This window comes from Salvelinus alpinus, chromosome 5, assembly GCF_045679555.1.
Source record: "Salvelinus alpinus chromosome 5, SLU_Salpinus.1, whole genome shotgun sequence".
Taxonomy (NCBI): Eukaryota; Metazoa; Chordata; class Actinopteri; order Salmoniformes; family Salmonidae; genus Salvelinus; species Salvelinus alpinus.
Genome location: NC_092090.1, coordinates 45,384,070 through 45,402,308, shown reverse-complemented (window position 1 = coordinate 45,402,308; position 18,239 = coordinate 45,384,070). Strand labels below are relative to the sequence as shown.

Sequence of the window (18,239 nt, the reverse complement as noted above, 5' to 3'; positions counted from 1 at the left end):
CTAAGGTAACCTGCCTAAAGCCTAGCGACCAGTAGCACTCACATCTGTAGCCATGAAGTGCTTTGAAAGGCTGGTCATGTCTCACATGAACACCATTATCCCAGAAACCCTAGACCAACTCCAATTTGCAAACCATCCCAGATGATGCAATGTCTATTGCACTCCACACTGCCCTTTTCCACCTGGACAAAAGGAACACCTATGTGAGAATACTATTTATTGACTACAACTCAGCATTCAACACCATAGTGCCCTCAAAGCTCATCACTAAGCTAATGACCCTGGGACTAAACACCTCCCTCTGCAACTGGATCCTGGACTTCCTGATGGGCCGCCACCAGGTGGTAAGGGTAGGTAACAACACATCCGCCACGCTGATCCTCAACACGGGGACCCCTCAGGGGTGCGTGCTCAGTCCCCTCCTGTACGTCCTGTTTACTCATGACTGCATTGCCAGGCATGACTCCAACACCCTCATTAAGTTTGCCGATGACACAACAGTGGTAGTCCTGATCACCGACAACGACGAGACAGCCTATAGGGAGGAGGTCAGAGACCTGGCCGTGTGGTGCCAGGACAACAACCTCTCACTCAACGTGATCAAGACAAAGGAGATGATTGTGGACTACAGGAAAAAGATGACCGAGCACGCCCCCATTCTCATCGATGGGGCTGTAGTGGAGCAGGTTGAGAGCTTCAAGTTCCTTGGTGTCCGCATCACCAACAAACTAACATGGTCCAAGCACACCAAGACAGTCGTGAACAGGGCACAACAAAACCTATTCCCCCTCAGGAGACTGAAAATATTTGGCATGGGTCCTCAGATTCTCAAAAGGTTCTACAGTTGCACCATCGAGAGCATCCTGACTGGTTGCATCACTGCCTGGTATGGCAACTGCTCGTCCTCTAACTGCAATGCACTACAGACGGTAGTACGTACAGCCCAGTACATCACCGGGGCCAAGCTTCCTGCCATCCAGGACCTCTATACCAGGCGGTGTCAGAGGAAGGCCCTAAAAATGGTCAAAGACTTCAGCCACCCTACTCATAGACTGTTCTCTCTGCTACCGCATGGCAAGCTGTACTGGAGCTCCAAGTCTAGGTCCAAGAGGCTTCTAAACAGCTTCTACCCCCAAGCCATAAGACTCCTGAACATCTAATCAAATGGCTACCCAGACTATTTGAATACCCCCCCTCTCTTTTACACTGTTGCTACTCTCTGTTATTATCACTTTAATAATTCTACCTACATGTACATATTACCTCAATTACCTCAACTAACCGGTGCAACTGCACATTGACTCTGTACCGTTACCCCCTGTATATAGCCTCTCTTTTGTTATTTGCTGCTGCTCTTTAATTATTTGTTACTTTTATTTCTTATTTTTTTAGGTGTTTTTCTTAACTGCATTGTTGGTTAAGGGCTTGTAAGTAAGCATTTCACTATAAGGTCTACCTACACCTGTTGTATTCGGCGCATGTGACAAATACAATTTGATTTGATTTGATGAAATACTTTATCAGATGAGTCACAACTCTTTGGATGAATAATGTAATAACTTCAACCGATCATGTAATAACATACCAAAATCCATGTTTGTATGTATGTCTTGCCTCAATTTGATACACATACCACCACTAACCAATTACAAACACTACAGTGTGTGTGTGTGTGTGTGTGTGTGTGTGTGTGTGTGTGTGTGTGTGTGTGTGTGTGTGTGTGTGTGTGTGTGTGTGTGTGTGTGTCTGTACTTGTTACTTGTTCTATAAGATATACTGAACATGAAATGTATATCAAAACATTTCTCATTCCGTTCCAAAATTGACCAAGTTATAACACCTCTTTTTTAAAACTAAAGTCATCGACATACAATAAAGTATGATCGTCCTGATCATCTCAATTAAAACAGACTCATCTATCCGATTGAAATGATTACCTGTAACCTGATATTGTGATTGTGGGTCATGTTGTTGTTGGTCCACATTTCTTTCTGTCTTTGTCATGGCTTGTTCAATTCTATCAAAAACGTTAGTTGGCTAAACAACCAAATGTTCACATTTTTGCTGTGGATTTCATCATACCTACAATTTGCGGTCAAATCTGTGCGCACAATCATTTAAAAAAAAAGGCCCCTGGTCCCCATCCAGGGAGCAAGTAGCAACAAGCCTGCTTAGCGTCAGAAGCAAGCCACTCTTTTGATGTATGGGGATGGGGCTGAGGAAGCTTTCAAATTCATACACAGTGCTGTAGATGCAAGGACAATCCATGACAGTCCCGTTGATCGTTTTAAAAAGGAGCTACACACCGTCTCTGTCTTACCCAGCTGACTGATGAGCTGTCTTCAGTGTCTGAAGAGTCTCTCTGCTCTAACTCTCTCTGAGACTTTAATACTGCCACATATGAATATTTATAAACGTCATGGGTGAGAAAAAAAGGGTTGTCCACTCCTTAAAGGTCCAATCCTGCACCCTGCATACCACTGCTGGCTTGCTTCTGAAGCTAAGCAGGGTTGGTCCTGGTCAGTCCCTGGATGGGAGACCAGGTGCTGCTGGAAGTGGTGTTGGAGGGCCAGTAGGAGGCACTCTTTCCTCTGGTCTAAACAAAGATCCCAATGCCCCAGGGCAGTGATTGGGGACACTGCTCTGTGTAGGGTGCCGTCTTTCGGATGGGACGTTAAACGGGTGTCCTGACTCTCTGAGGTCATTAAAGATCCCATGGCACTTATCGTAAGAGTAGGGGTGTTAACCCCGGTGTCCTGGCTAAATTCCCAATCTGGCCCTTAACCATCACGGTCACCTAATAATCCCCAGTTTACAATTGGCTCATTCATCCCCCTCCTCTCCCCTGTAACCATTCCCCAGGTCGTTGCTGCAAATGAGAACGTGTTCTCAGTCAACTTACCTGGTAAAATAACGGTAAAATAAAAAAAATAAAAAAATAAAATAAAAAAAATCATGTGAGGGTGTGTTAAGCAAGAAGGAAAACATCTACTGTGTCTGTAGTGTAGAACCAGTAGATTTCTCACACTCTCATACTGTATCCCACGCACAACTGCGACACACACGCACACAAGCTCAACACACACACGGAACACGCACCCACACAGATGTGTGCACACACACTAAAGTTTGACCCTGTTTTTGACTTGTTCGGTATGTTATACGAAAGGGTTTTGAAATATACATCTTGCGATGCACTTGGACACATCATCGGTGATGTAACATGGGGTCATTTGGGTGTTTCGGTGTCTTTCAACATCAGACACCCTCGCCCAGGTGACCCAGCCGGGGTTGATCAAGCCCAGACGTGTCCAAGTAGCACTATGTCACTCACTGATCATTTCTCTTGATCCACAGCCACGTAGAGGCTCTATCGGCTGCCTCTGTGGCGGTCTTGATGGAATTCCGCCTGTTGGCCCCTGCGATGACCACACTGACACACACACACACACACAAACACACACAAACACAAACAAACACACATTCTCAGGTAACACTATACTTGATTATAGATAGTCATTCACATCACCTTTATGAAACCAGTCATGACATCATTGGAAAGAGATTTTCCCCAAAAAAAAGTTTCATTGTACAACTGGAACTTGTATTTTTGATGTCACATTATCCAACCCCTGACACACCAAACACAAAACGGGCTGTGTATCATGATGAGTAACCTTGCTTGAGACCCGGGTTAGAATCGAGTCTGTGCCAGGATGGGTCTCTTCCAGGAAGGGGAAGTCAAAGGGGGGTGAAGTGTAACAGAGGTGGTTTGGTAGTTTCATGTTGAGTGCGATACCTGAAGACTTGCGTTAGTTCCCCCGAGATGAAGAAGATTACACCTTGGAAGCATTTTGTGGTTGTACCTTGCTCAATGGCACAGCATTTTACATTTTAGAAATTTAGCAGACATTCTTATCCAGAGCAAATTACAGTACTGAGTGCATACATTTTCACTTTTTTTTTTTACTGGTCTCCATTGGGAATTGAACCCACAATCCTGACATTGAAAGCACCACGCTCTACCAACTGAGTTACAACGGCAGGAGATAGCATCTAAGATTAGATACCAGCAACCTTCCAGTTGCAGGGTCACGTTCACTAGATTTTTCCCATCAGACCCAGAATTTAAACCAGCATAGTTCAGCAAGGTAACAAGAGGCCCCAGGTTTGATAACCCCCCCCCGAGATTGTTTCTGTGAGCCCTGGGATTCAAACTGGCAACCTTCCAGCTACTGGCCTGCCACTCTATCGTCTGTAGGTATCAAGACAGGTTACTCAACACAAAAGCATGTTTTACGCTCCACCACTCATTTCACCACCTCCTCACAAATCTGGGTCACGTCACCAACGGGACAGACTGGTTTCTAACGTAGGTCTTCTTCAGGCCACAAGAATGCATCACGCTGATAAGCTAAAGTATAGGCATATTCTAGGTCTTCAGCTCTAAGCTCTCAGACAAGTTTACTCCACACCTACATCACTTTTTCACTTTTTCACTTTTCCCTTAAACTGCTAAGGGCAATGCTGACCCTGTACTGCTCCAAGCCTGTTATGTGTTTTGTGTGTCATAGGGTTTGGTACTGTGACCATTATACAATAGACTTTGTTTAGATATTTGTTTTGCCTTAGTATGGGTCTGTGTGATTTTGTCACATGCCTATGTGTACCTGTGACAGTGACTTGTATTCATGGATGCCAGGCTTCCCCCAAAAATCTAACAAGAAAAAGACGATGTGTCTTTCGTCTTTCTGTGTTGAATTATTTTCCTTAAACTCGCAACACACTGAATGTATCTCACCAGAGAAAGCATCCGAGCAAGCAAAACAGTGCCTGTCTGTCTCTGTATGTGTAGCCCATATATCTAATGCTGTCTGGTTAAAAAGAGTATGACATTGTTGCCGACCGTAGCATTGAATGCAAAGGAAGCCAGCGAGCATTTGGCTTCCCTTGATAAAAAAACATAAAATAATAGCCAGTCAGCATTGTGCTAAACTGAGTGAGTTCAACTGTGAATGTTCCTGGCGCACCAAAAGAAAGTGTCAAGGGAAGCTAGTTTGGATTTGGCTTCACACCAATCACATCAAAAGCAAAAAGTAATTGACACAAAAAACTTGAATTGTTGTATCTCGTTGTGTTGTTGTCCTCTGGTGGTTTGTCAAGTCAACAAGCGTTTTTGTTATCAGCTCCTGCTTTTCCCAGTCTCTCTTTTTCTTGCCCTCCTGGTTTTTGACCCTTGCTTGTTCTGACTCTGAGCCCACCTGCCTGCCCCTGAGCCTGCCTGCCGTCCGGTACCGTTGACCCACCTCTGGTTTACTGACCCCTGCCTGCCTTGACCTGTCTATTGTCTGCCCCTGTTGGAATATCAAACCATTGTCAATTCGACGTGTCTGCATCTGGGTCTTACCTTGATTCCTGATAGTTACATTAAAAAATCCCAAGGTCTGTAGCAAATTGTTTTTTTATCAAAGTGAACAATTGAGTCAAATTTTGCAGCTTAACCACTCCACTACTCTGGCTTATGTACTTATGTCAAATCAAATCAAATCAAATGTTATTGGTCACATACACATGGTTAGCAGATGTTAATGCGAGTGTAGCGAAATGCTTGTGCTTCTTGTTCCGACAGTGCAGTAATATCTAACGAGTAATCAAACAATTCCCCAACAACTACCTAATACACACAAATCTAAAGGGATGGAATAAGAATATGTACATATAAATATATGGATGAGCGATGGCTGCATAGGCAAGGTGCAATAGATGGTATAAAGTACAGTATATGCATATGATATGAGTAATGTAAGTTATGTTAACATTATTCAAGTGAAATTGTTTTAAGTGACTAGGGATCCATTTATTAAAGTGTCCAGTGATTTGGCTCTCTATGTAGGCAGCAGGCTCTCTGAGTTAGTGCTTGCTGTTTAGCAGTCCTCAGAGAGAGAGACACAGCTGCATGTGAGCTCTCACATTTTTCAACATGTTTTTTTACAAAAGGATAGATTTGGAGTTAGATAAACTTTTTCAGCAGGAACATATGCAGGATGCTACCCTCTACAGCATGGCCTTTGCTCCAGATCAAGATTCCAGACCTACAACCTAATTTTGACCAAAATTAACCGGAAAGATTACTGCTACCAAGTTTTCCTTTTCCAAGCTATACGGAGGGTGCTCTAGCAAACAAACAGCAGAGACCTGAGGACACCATCCAACCTGGAGCTGAGTGAGTAGTGTTTGGTCTGATGCTATTTTGAAAGCTAAGACAAAAAAGAAAATAAATGTTTAAAAAAAAAAGTACATTACAATGATATATTTTACTTTATTGGGACTGAATGCTGAGTTAAGGCTGCCAGGCATGCAAGGACAGACCAGATACAACTTCAATTAGCACTGAGGTATGAAGTAAAAGGTGTCAAGGCCTTTGGGCCCAACAAGTGGCAGGAGTCTTTGAAGCCCCCTTATGAAGCCCCCTCCTGCTGTTCAAAGACCATTCACTGGCATTTTCTACAAGAAATCTCCCTCCAGAAAATCATAGACATCAACATAGCTCAGGCAGTAAGAAGCTCTCGCATCCATTTATATGCAGTCTTATACTCAGCTGGCCCCTCCCCGGATTTTGTGTTAAATACTCTACAACAAAACTTTCTCTACCCTTAGCCTTGTTCTGAACACCTCCAAAACGAAAGTCATGTGGTTTGGTAAGAATAATGCTCCTCTCCCCACAGGTGTGATTACTACCTCTGAGGGTTTAGAGCTTTTTTTATTTAACCAGGCAAGTCAGTTAAGAACAAATTCTTTATTACAATGACGGCCTAGGAACCGTGGGTTAACTGCCTTGTTCAGGGGCAGAACGGCAGATTTTTACCTTGTCAGCTCAGGGATACAATCTAGCAACCTTTCGGTTACTGGCCCAACGCTCTAACCACTAGGCTACCTGCCGTAGTCACCTCATACAAGTACTTGGGAGTATGGCTAGACGGTACACATTCCTTCTCTCATCACATATCAAAGCTGCAGGCTAAAGTTATATTTGGACTTGGTTTCCTCTATTGTAATCGCTCCTCTTTCACTTCAGCTGCCAACTAACCCTGATTCAGATAACCATCCTACCCATGCTAGATTTCGGAGACATCATTTATAGATCGGCAGGTAAGGGTGCTCTCGAGCGGCTAGATGTTCTTTACCATTCTGCCATCAGATTTGCCACCAATGCTCCTTACAGGACACATCACTGCACTCTATACTCCTCTGTAAACTGGGCATCTCTGTATACCCGTCGCAAGACCCACGGGTTGATGCTTATTTATAAAACCCTCTTAGGCCTCACTCCCCCCTATCTGCGATATCTACTGCAGCCCTCATCCTCCACATACAACACCCGTTCTGCCAGTCACATTCTGTTAAAGGTCTCCAAAGCACACACATCCCTGGGTCGCTCCTCTTTTCAGCTCGCTGCAGCTAGCGACTGGAACAAGCTGCAACAAACACTCAAACTGGACAGTTTTATCTCAATCTCTTCATTCAAAGACTCAATCATGGACACTCTTACTGACAGTTGTGGCTGCTTTGTGTGATGTATTGTTGTCTCTACCTTCTTGCCCTTTGTGCTGTTGTCTGTGCCCAATAATATTTGTACCATGTTTTGTGCTGCTACCACGTTGTGTTACTACCACGTCATTGTTATGTTGTGTTGCTACAATGCTGTGTTGCCATGTGTTGCTGCCTTGCTATGTTGTTGTCTTAGGTCTCTCTTTGTGTAGTGTTGTTTTGTCTCTCTTGTTGTGATGTGTGTTTTGTCCTGTATTTATATTTTATTTATTTTACATTTTTAATCCCAGCCCCTGTCCCCGCAGGAGGCTTTTTGCCTTTTGGTAGGCCGTCATTGTAAATAAGAATTTGTTCTTAACTGACTTGCCCAGTTAAATAAAGGTAAAAAAATAAATAATAATTAATAGAAGCTGTTTTTCAGTCTCTCGGTTCCAGCTTTGATGCACCTGTACTGACCTCGCCTATGGATGGTAGCGGGGTGAACAGGCAGTGGCTCGGGTGGTTGTTGTCCTTGATGATCTTTTTGGCCTTCCTGTGACATCGGGTGCTCTAGGTGTCTTGGAGGGCAGGTAGTTTTCCCCCGGTGATGCGTTGTGCAGACCGCACCACCATCTGGAGAGCCTTGCGGTTGAGGGCGGTGCAGTTGCCGTACCAGGTGGTGAAACAGCCCGACAGGATGCTCTCGATTGTGCATCTGTAACAGTTTGTCATGGTTGTTGGTGACAAGCCACATTTCTTCAGCCTCCTGAGGTTGAAGAGGCGCTGTTGCGCCTTCTTCACCGCTCTGTGTGGGTGGACAACTTCAGTTTGTCTGTGATGTGTACACAGAGGAACTTAAAACTTTCCACCTTCTCCACTACTGTCCCTTCGACGTGGATAGGGGGGTGCTCCTGTGATGCCTCTAAACATGTGATACTTCTAAACATAATTGACCAAAACACACACCACATAATTACATTAGGACAGGCCTAAAGTGGTATACTGAACCAGTCTGGTGCTCAGGGGTGTCCAGTAAACCAATAGGCTCTCCCCTAGCCACAATAGGCTACCTGCTTACACTGGTAGTGGAAATCTATCAACATCACACCATATGGCAATGTGGGAGCTGGTGGTAGAGCCTAATAGCCCACGTGTCTTCCATGCAGGCATAGTGAGACTGAGAGTCCATTGGGCTTTTGTTATGTGGTAGAAAAACCAGACAAGCAAGATGGCTGGAGGGAAGAAGGTGGAGTGTGAAGGAGGGGGGTTGGGACACTAAAATCCCATGTCTGCTCATCAAAACAGAAATGACACAGCACCACCTAGGGTTAGGCTATTAGTGACCATGTAACAAGGCTGTGTTTATTTTGGTGCTGCTCTGTGTTGGTGTCATCCTACAGATTGCCTCCTTGATAGGCTATTCCTAGTAGAGGAGAATTCCATAGGGCAACAGCGACATCTCCTAAGAAGTTTGTAGTTTGAGTAAAAAACATTGTGAAAAGGTAAATCCCATGAATGCAATGTATTCATTTAGTTCAAACTAATAAAGCACTGCAGTGTCTGAACGCAAATTCACAACTTTGTTAACTAAAATGTTCATTTAAATAATGTGCGTGAATGTTCTGTTTGTTATTGTGTAATTTAATTAAGTTAATTTAAGGATGTGAGTCTCAGTCAGTGTAATGCCTGCGTCTGTACCTTTAAAATCATGAAAGACAATAATTTAGCCTAGGCTTCACCAGGGCTTTTAAAACTTTCCTTCCACAGTGACCCCCGCCCAGGCAAACCGGCAACCTAGGGACCCCATCATATGTTAGAACAAAAAAAGTAATGACTTGTCAAGAAGAAGTAATCCATTTTTAAATTAATAGATTTGTTAAACAGTTTCATTATTTGACCCCCTCACAGATCATTGGAAAAGGAAGTGTTAACTCTAACATAGTCTATTAGCTAGAAAGGTATCATTGCAGTGGAGAGACATTTTGCTGTTGTAATGCTAATGATCTCCAATTCTACACATTTTTCCATTGAGCTGAGAGAACATTTCGCAGATTTGAAGCTAATTTCCAGCAATTCTACACAGTTTCGCATGGAGCTGAGAGACAATTTTGCGGTTTGTAAGCTCATTTCCTGCAAATCTATGCATTTTGCCATAGCTAATGCTGTGTTCCTCTGCTCAAACAACAAAATCAATGAGCATGTCATGAATGCCCCCTTTTTTTCATTTTTGATTCTCCCTGACTGTCTAGTCTTTAGTTGATTGTTAGTTCTCAAAGATGGTATTATAAAGAAATATATATAGTTCAATATCTTTTCTGCATGCTTTCTATCTGGCCGCAAATCCCAGTTGGATAACCCCTGGGCGACACTGTACTACAATGTAGGATCGGGAAGGGAGCATGGCAGTACCAGTGGCTAGATACTGAGTTTCCTGAAGTCCCACATGGAGATGGAATTCATGTTGGAGGCCCAGGCAAGGAAGAGGGCAGATGGTGAGAAAAGCAGAAAAAAGGGTGCGAGGTGCATACCCAAACCGACTGCGAAATACAAGCCGAGGACTTTCTCCTTTGGGTCAAGTTCAGGAGATAAAATTGCATGTTACACACTTGAAAACACTGAGCAGTCGACGGATAGTGTACTTGAAATTGAACCTGACAAAAGTGAGGAGGAAGAACCTGCGTCGCCAGGTCACCCCAATGATCAGGAAAATGACCTGGATGACTCTGGCCCAGTGGGAGGACAATTCATGGAGAAAGTGGATCCATGCCTTTTGGATGATCCGTTTATGGAAGGAGTTGGGTTCGGTCAATTCAATCAAAGTATCCTGAGTGGGATTTCTTGTGTGTCTGCTGCTCAGAGGGAGAGGGCGTTTCAAGACTCGGAATGAAAGCAGTGTCATGCCACCGGTCCTGCTTTGCTCTCCGGAGCAGAGCGCCGCTGAAAGGAGTGATAACTAGGGTGGGGTTGAGTGTTAAGTTGGATCAACGGAAGTTAGGGATCCCCATTGTCTGTGATGCGCGCCATTTGGTGCGACGCAGATGTTTGGTGCGACGTATTTTCGGTGGAAAAAAATGTAGTGTTTCAATTGTGGGGGTGGCAATGTTGCTGAAGATCAGAAATGTTCTGTTCGAGTGAGACAGATTGAAGTTTCCAGGGCGAGAGCAGTGCAGAACGTGTCATATGCTGAGGCAATGAGGAAAGTAGAGGATGGTGGGCAAAGGGTGAGGGAGTCTGAGAAGATCCCTGTGAGTAGTAGACCAGTACAGAGTGACCCGAACAGTTTCTTGGTGTTTATTACTATGGTCATTATTTGTACCACACAGATGGAAAGGAAATCCCAGAAGATTGAATTGATAGTAGCAGCAGCAGAGAAGTTTTGGGATGTTAGATATTTTAGTGTAGAAGAACTACATTGGGTTTTGAGAGAAGGGGTTCCAGCCTCCCAGGCCAACGGCCTGGTGTAGGATCTGTTTGGGCCAAAGTAGTGGGAAGGGGTGGTGGGGTGTGTTGGGTATAGTGGTATATACACTGAGTGTACAAAACATTAAGGACACCTGCTCTTTCCAGGACATAGACTGACCAGGTGAATCCAGGAGAAAGCTATGATCCCTTATCGATGTCACTTGTTAAATCAACTCAATATTAGGAAGGTGGTCTTAATGTTTTCTCCACTCAGTTAGATCAGGTCCTCAGGAGCCGGAGAGGTGTCACAGTTTTTTCCCATCCCTAGAAAACACAGCTGATTAAACGAATTGCATTCTAAACTGAAGATCATGAATAGTTGATTATTGGAGTTCGTGTTATCTGGGTCTGGGACAGTTGCCCAACCCTGGGTTAGATGGTGGTGCAATTTGTTAATTTTTTTAATTCCCTTTTCTTTGTGAACGAATGCGTAATGCACGTTCCAAACTGTGAAAGGTAGCAATACGCAACATAGTGTCTACTCTGCCGGAAAGCACACGAAGAAGAGGCGCAATTTAGACACACAAGCAGCCCTGAGCACTTGCACACCCCAATGTTTATTTCCGTGTTACTTCCTTGTTCTGTCTAGTCTCTGGTGTTTTTCCGGAGAGAAATAGGTAAACAGCGGTAACATTTTTTGATTCGGCTACATATCAACGCGAGCGACACATAATTCTAATAGTTTTTTTTTTCGATCACCGGCTTGCGGTTACTGATTGGGACAGACCCGCTGAAGAGATCAGGAACTGTAGGACTTCTTCGCCCCAGTACTTCTCGTCGATGGCAGACTCCCGAGAAAGAAGGAAAACTGGCGAAGATGAGCCTCAGGGTGCAGTCGGGGGTGAAGGTACATATGAATAGGCGCATGAGACTTTGAAAGGTCGTCACCTAAATGTTTTAAAATCTAAAATATTGTCAAATAACAAACTATATGCTCCCGTCAGAATCCTTACTTGCGGTCGAAGCTAGACTTCATGTTGTTCTCTGATCTTTCAGCATATAGGCCTAGTTCTAGACTAATTAGCGAAATGGTGAAAACAGTCAAGTGAGGTCGGCTATTTCAAAAATAAAAAAATCTAGCACTAACAATCTAGAACTATTTTGGCCTACACACTTTGGGCTAGGAAGTCCATAGGAATGTCCTCTGACGTCACTTCACTGTAACAAATGTGAAACAAAAAGTGTAATACGAGGTCTCAAACTCTAGAAAGGGGTCAGAGTTGGAATTCCGAGTTGTATGACTGTTCAAATAGATTTTTTTCCCGAGTTCCCAGTTGTTTTGAACGCGACAACTCTAACCCCCAAGTACAGTGAAGTACAAAGTCTACATCATGAAGTTAACATGTAGGTCCTGGGAGTGAGGGAAAAGTATCTACCAATTGAATTGGAGCACAATGCGTGATAAACACGTCTATCTAATCACCCCAATAAACTGTCATCATGTCATTAAACATTGATAATAAAAACATAAAATCACTAACAAAATCTTTGTAACAGATGTCAACGACAACAGAATTATGGAACAAGGAGCTATTGTTTTAAGAGGGTAAATAAACATAGCACTATTACCATTAGTATCCATCCTGATTATCACATTATCCATTTTCACAAAAAAATATGTATTTTTTTAATCCATGAAGGTATGTCGTAGAGAGGATCAATGCAGAAAACCCAGAGAGGCATTTGGCTCCAGAGGACCTTGGTGGCAGACCCAACGAACAAGAGGACCACCAAGTCAAAGACGTGGTACACCAGCTGCTGCTGATTGCTGATGACATGAACAGAAATGCTGAGCTACAACAGTATGACATTATTTTCTTCTGAAATAGCATATTAGCTACAGTACCTTCAGAAAGTATTCATACCCCTTGACTTATTCAAAGTGTTGTTGTGTTTCAGCCTGAATTCAAAATGGGTTAAATTGTTGTTTTTCTCACCCATCTACACACAATATAACGTAATGACAAAGTGTGTATATATATATATATATATATATTTTTTTTTTATAAATGTTTTCTAATTGATTGAAAATTAAATAGAGAAATAGCTAAGTTACATAACTATTCACACGCCTGAGTCAATACTTTGTACAATCACCTTTGGCAGTGATTACACCTGTGAGTATTTCTGGGTAAATCTCAAAGCGCTTTCCACACCTTGACATTTCCCCATTATTGTTTTCAAAATTCTTCAAGCTCTGTCAAATTGGTTGTTGATCATTACTAGACAACTATTTTCAGGTCTTGCCATAGATTTTCAAGTAGATTTAAGTCAAAACTGTAACTCGGCAACTCAGGAACATTCACTGTCTTCTTGGTAAGCAACACCAGTGTAGATTTGTGTTTGTGTTTTAGGTTATTGTCCTGCTGAAAGGTGAATTCATCTCCCAGTGTCTGGTGGAAAGCAGACTGAACCAGGTTTTCATCTAGAATTTTGCCTGTGCTTAGCTCCATTCCATTTCTGTTTTATCCTGACAAACTCCCCAGTCCTTAACGATTACAAGCATGATGCAGCCACCACTATGCTTGAAAATATGGAGAGTGGCACTCTGTAATGTGTTGTATTGGATTTGCCTTAAAAATAACACTTTGTATTCAGGACAAAAATTGAATTCCTTTGCCACATTTTTTGCAGTATTACTTTAGTGCCTTGTTGAAAACAGGATGCATGTTTTGGAATATTTGTTTTCTGTACAGGCTTCCTTCTATTTAAATCAAATCAAATTGTATTTGTCACATGCGTGGATATAACAGGTGTAGACCTTACAGTGAAATGCTTACTTACAAGCGCTTAACCAACAATGCAGTTTTAAGAAAAATACATTAAAAAGTAAAGTAACAATAGCGAGGCTATATACCGGGGGTACAGAGTCAGTGTGCGGATGCACCGGTTAGTCGAGGGAATATTTACATGTAGGTAGAGTTATTAAAGTGACTATGCATAGATAATAACAGAGTAGCAGCAGTGTAAAGGGGGGGGGGGGGGGCAATGCAAATAGTCTGGGTAGCCATTTCATTAGATGTTCAGGAGTCTATGGCTAGGGGGTGGAAGCTGTTTAGAAGCCTCAAGGACCAAGATGGCAGGAAGTTTGGCCCCAGTGATGTACTGGACCGTATGCACTACCCTCTGTAGTGTCTTGCTGTCGGAGGCCGAGCAGTTGCCATACCAGGCAGTGATGCAACCAGTCAGGATGCTCTCGATGGTGAATCTGTAGAACCTTTTGAGGATCTGGATAGTATTGTGGAGTAACTATAATGTTGTGGATTCATCCCCCGTTTTCTCCTATCACAGCGTTTAAACTCAGTAACTGTTTTAAAGTCACCATTGGCCTCATGGTGAAATCCTTGAGCGGTTTCCTTCCTCTCTGGCAACTGAGTTAGGAAGGAAGCCTGTATCTTTGTAGTGACTGGTGAATTGATACACCATCCAAAGTGTATTTAATAACTTCACCATGCTCAAATGGATATTCAATGTCTTGTTTTGTTTTTTACCCATCTACCCTTCTTTGCGAGGCATTGGAAAACCTCCCAGGTCTTTGTGGTTGAATCTGTTTGAAATTCACTGCTCGACTGCGGGAACTTACAATTATCTGTACGTGTGGGGTACAGAGATGAGGTAGTCATTGAAAAATCATGTTCAACACTTATTGCACACAGTGAGTTCATGCAACTTCTTATGTAACTTGTTAAGCACATTTTTACTCCTGAACTTACAGTATTTAGGCTCCCCATAACAAAGGGGGTGAATACTTAGACTCATTCAATTTCAGCGTTTAAGTTTGAATTAATTTGTAAACATTTTGAAAAACAGATTATGGGGTATTGTGTGTAGGCCAGTGACAAAAAAAATCAAAATGTAATCCATTTTAAATTCAGACTAATACAACAACATGTGGAAGAAGTCAAGAGGTGTGAATACTTTCTGAAGGCACTGTATTTGGCTGGTCTATGTTATGGTGGTGGTTTTATGTACTATTATTTTACTCAAACAACAAAGATTGTAAGCCTGGATGTGAACACAAATGAGTATATTCCCATATCCTATCGTGGTGGTCTGGCAAATTTTCATCGAATTAAGAACTTTATTATTTTGTCATTGTTTCATTTCCTTGACAACAAGAAACATGGAAAAAGAAACTCTTCCTCAGTTTCTAATTATTTGCCTCTCCTTCCTCTGACAGCCTAATAAACAGAGTCCAGGTAAACTGTGCCCAGGATGTGTTCTTCTCAGTGGCCAGGGAAATCTTTGCAGATGGTATCAACTGGGGCAGAGTGGTCTCCCTGTTTCACTTGGCCTACAAGCTCATTTACAAGGTAACACCCAGAATGTGCATGTTACTGAGTATGAAATCATTGAAACGTTCAAATGTAAAGCAGAATGAATCTCCCCTCACTATATATATATTTATTTATTTGTTATCCCCCTTTCCAAGGCACTGACACAGAACCACTTAGAAAGCATCAAGAAGGTTATTAACTGGGTATTACAGTTCATCAGGGAAAATGTCTCCGCTTGGATCCGACAGCAAGGAGGATGGGTGAGTACCCTGCTGGAGTATACCAACATGCCCACCCATGAAGACTCCATTGCCAGATTTACAAGGAGACCATATTTTATTTATTAATACCACAAGAGCAGAGACACTGTCACAATCAGTACATACATGCAGTAAAGAGATCAATTGAAAACAGACCGTGGGGGGATAGAGGAAGGACGTCGTCATTGATGCCCATTCAAAAAAGCTGATCTAACGAAGTGGATATTCGTCAAATCTGTCATGATGTCCTAAATGTTAACCACCGTTCGGATAAGCTGATAGCATAGCTAGCCATATAGCAATCAGTGGTGGTATTTTCAGTTGTTTTTAAGTGTAATGCAATTGATTGGTAAAGATGACGTGAACATGTATTGTGGTTTCCATACAAGCATTGTACACTTTTTTTTTTTTTACCCCAACATAATGTCAAATACACATATAAACAATAGCCTAAATGTAGGCTAACTTTGGGCGGAGGTGAGGAGATTCTGGATCGATTCACCACAGCGTTTCCATGGCCTTTTCATTGGTTTGGACGAACTCTTAACTGATCTATTCAAGAATGCACATCTGACAAGTATAGACATAAGTCACACGCCCATCTGACAAAACAAAAATGTAAAGGATGCTAGTTGAAACGTTTGTGTACATACTGCGTATGGTGACTCACATGCACATGCATGCATATCAAGGAGGAAGCACTCACTCCTACTCAAATACGACCATGAACATATGTGTACTCGACAGCATTGTGTGCACATGTAATGCGGAGGCTCCGAAAGGAGGTCCTGCTTGGGGGTTGTCGGTTTTAAAACACAGATGGAGTTATTAAATGAAGCTGCACCAGGGGTTGGAGGGGGTGTTAGAGAGGGACTTCAAACGTCGCACAGCACATTGGGGCCATTAGCCAATGCAGGCAGGTAATTCCGATGTGGGCAGCACCGAGTGCAACTACCTGGGCCAAGTCACAATACTGTCAGTTCATAAAGCTAAGCCTGTTTGATGATGAGTAACCTTGCCTCACACCTATAGATCCCAGAACTAGCACTAGGCTTTAGCTCAGCAGGCTGAATGGTATTGAGTCCAGCCCATGACTATGGTTAGTAGGGACAATGTAATGGTTCCACTGTTGAATGTGACCGTGTGGTTGACTTTTCTTTTTGCTTGCAGGAGGCGGTTGTTAGCACTGTGTCACATTGGCGTACGGTGTCGCTTGTGGCTGCAGTGGCTTTCGTGACAGTCATGGTTTACTGGAGGAAAACACGCTGACATCTCAGGACGTGTCCTTGGTGAAATCAAAGTGCTCTTAAAATGTGTACATTTCTCTGGGAACGGGTTAATATGTTATGTCCTGTGCAGTAGATTTGACTTTGGGGCAATGGTGACATAGTAATCTTGTTTTATATGTTGAATTGATCTGAGAAGAAACAGTTGGTGCCTTTTGGGACAGTACTCCACACTGAGAAAGTATTTATTAGTACCAATGTGAAACTGTATTTTTCTATTACTCAAAAAAAACTACCTTGTAAGGTGTTTTTTTGAACATGAGATGTTTTATTGAATCCCTAATCTCCTATTGATTTGGAATTAAAAGTAAGCCACTACAGTTTTTTCACAGCTTTAAATATATATTATTTGTATGTATCTGAATGGAACAAATGTCTTTTAAATCGTGGCAAACATGCACACATGTTTAATAAAAATCTTTTTGCCAAGGCAAAGTAATATTGAATTTGTAATTTACTGTCAAAAAGAAAGGAGGACCAAGGCGCTCTTCATATAATTAATTAAAATGCCTTCATTAGTATGGCATGTTCAATAGAAACAACGTTTTTAAAAAACCGACGCGTTTCGGCTGCATGGCCTTTGTCAGGGAGTACCAAGGCCATGCAGCCGAAACGCGTTGGTTTTTAAAAAACTTTGTTTCTATTGAACATGCCATACTAATAAAGGCATTTTAATTAATTATATGAAGAGTGCCTTGGTCCTCCTTTCTTTTTGATGACCAATTTACCCCTTTTACCAAAGAGCACCTTCTATCTACCAAAATCTACTATAGTGTACCTTTGTAGCGCTTCCCTTCCTCCTCTTTCTACTTTGTAATTTACTGTGTTGGAACTCCACTTCCTGAGTAATGTTTAGTTTTGTACCCTGCTTCCTTTATCATTGTTTGGCCAGACCCCTCTTTCACTAATATGTTTTATGACAGAAGTTTAGGTTCCTTCTCATTAAACCTGAAAGAATTGCCACATCCCAGGGGTGGGCAATCTTACCCAGCAAATGCTGGTGTGGGTGTAAGCTTTTATTCCAGCCTAGAGGTAACACACCTGATTCCACTAATTAAACTTGTATAATAGAATGACATGCAGTACTATGCTTAAACCACAAGATGTCGTAGTACTCTTATGAGAAACATGTCGGCGTATTCTAAACAAAATTGGAATTGTACATTAGTTTAGACTATTTCACAAACCCAATTTAGTCTGCGATATAAATTGATAGAAGCCTTTCACCCAATACGTTCTTACTTCTTCTAACCAAGGCCATGATTACCATTGTAGATATGTTTTATTATAACACGTTTACCTGAGATGCAGGTGCAAGACTCTAGCCCAGACACTAAAAGCAAATTGAGGTTCGGGTGGGATTACAGATATTTTACCCCCCACATTTCCCTCCCCCCTCATCACTGATGTTTTATTGTATTGATATT

The 18,239-nt window shown here is 42.4% G+C and overlaps 1 protein-coding gene across 1 annotated transcript; it reads left to right on the top strand.

Annotated features, from left to right (window-relative positions):
* Positions 1–11,468: 11,468 nt before the first annotated feature.
* LOC139576247 (apoptosis regulator BAX-like) lies at positions 11,469–17,247 on the top strand. Its single transcript, XM_071402074.1, has 6 exons — positions 11,469–11,836; positions 12,487–12,535; positions 12,630–12,791; positions 15,170–15,302; positions 15,422–15,526; positions 16,697–17,247. Exons 1-6 carry the CDS (start codon positions 11,770–11,772, stop codon positions 16,793–16,795), a joined length of 615 nt encoding a protein of 204 aa, XP_071258175.1. The 5' UTR covers positions 11,469–11,769; the 3' UTR covers positions 16,796–17,247.
* The last annotated feature ends 992 nt before the right edge of the window (positions 17,248–18,239 follow it).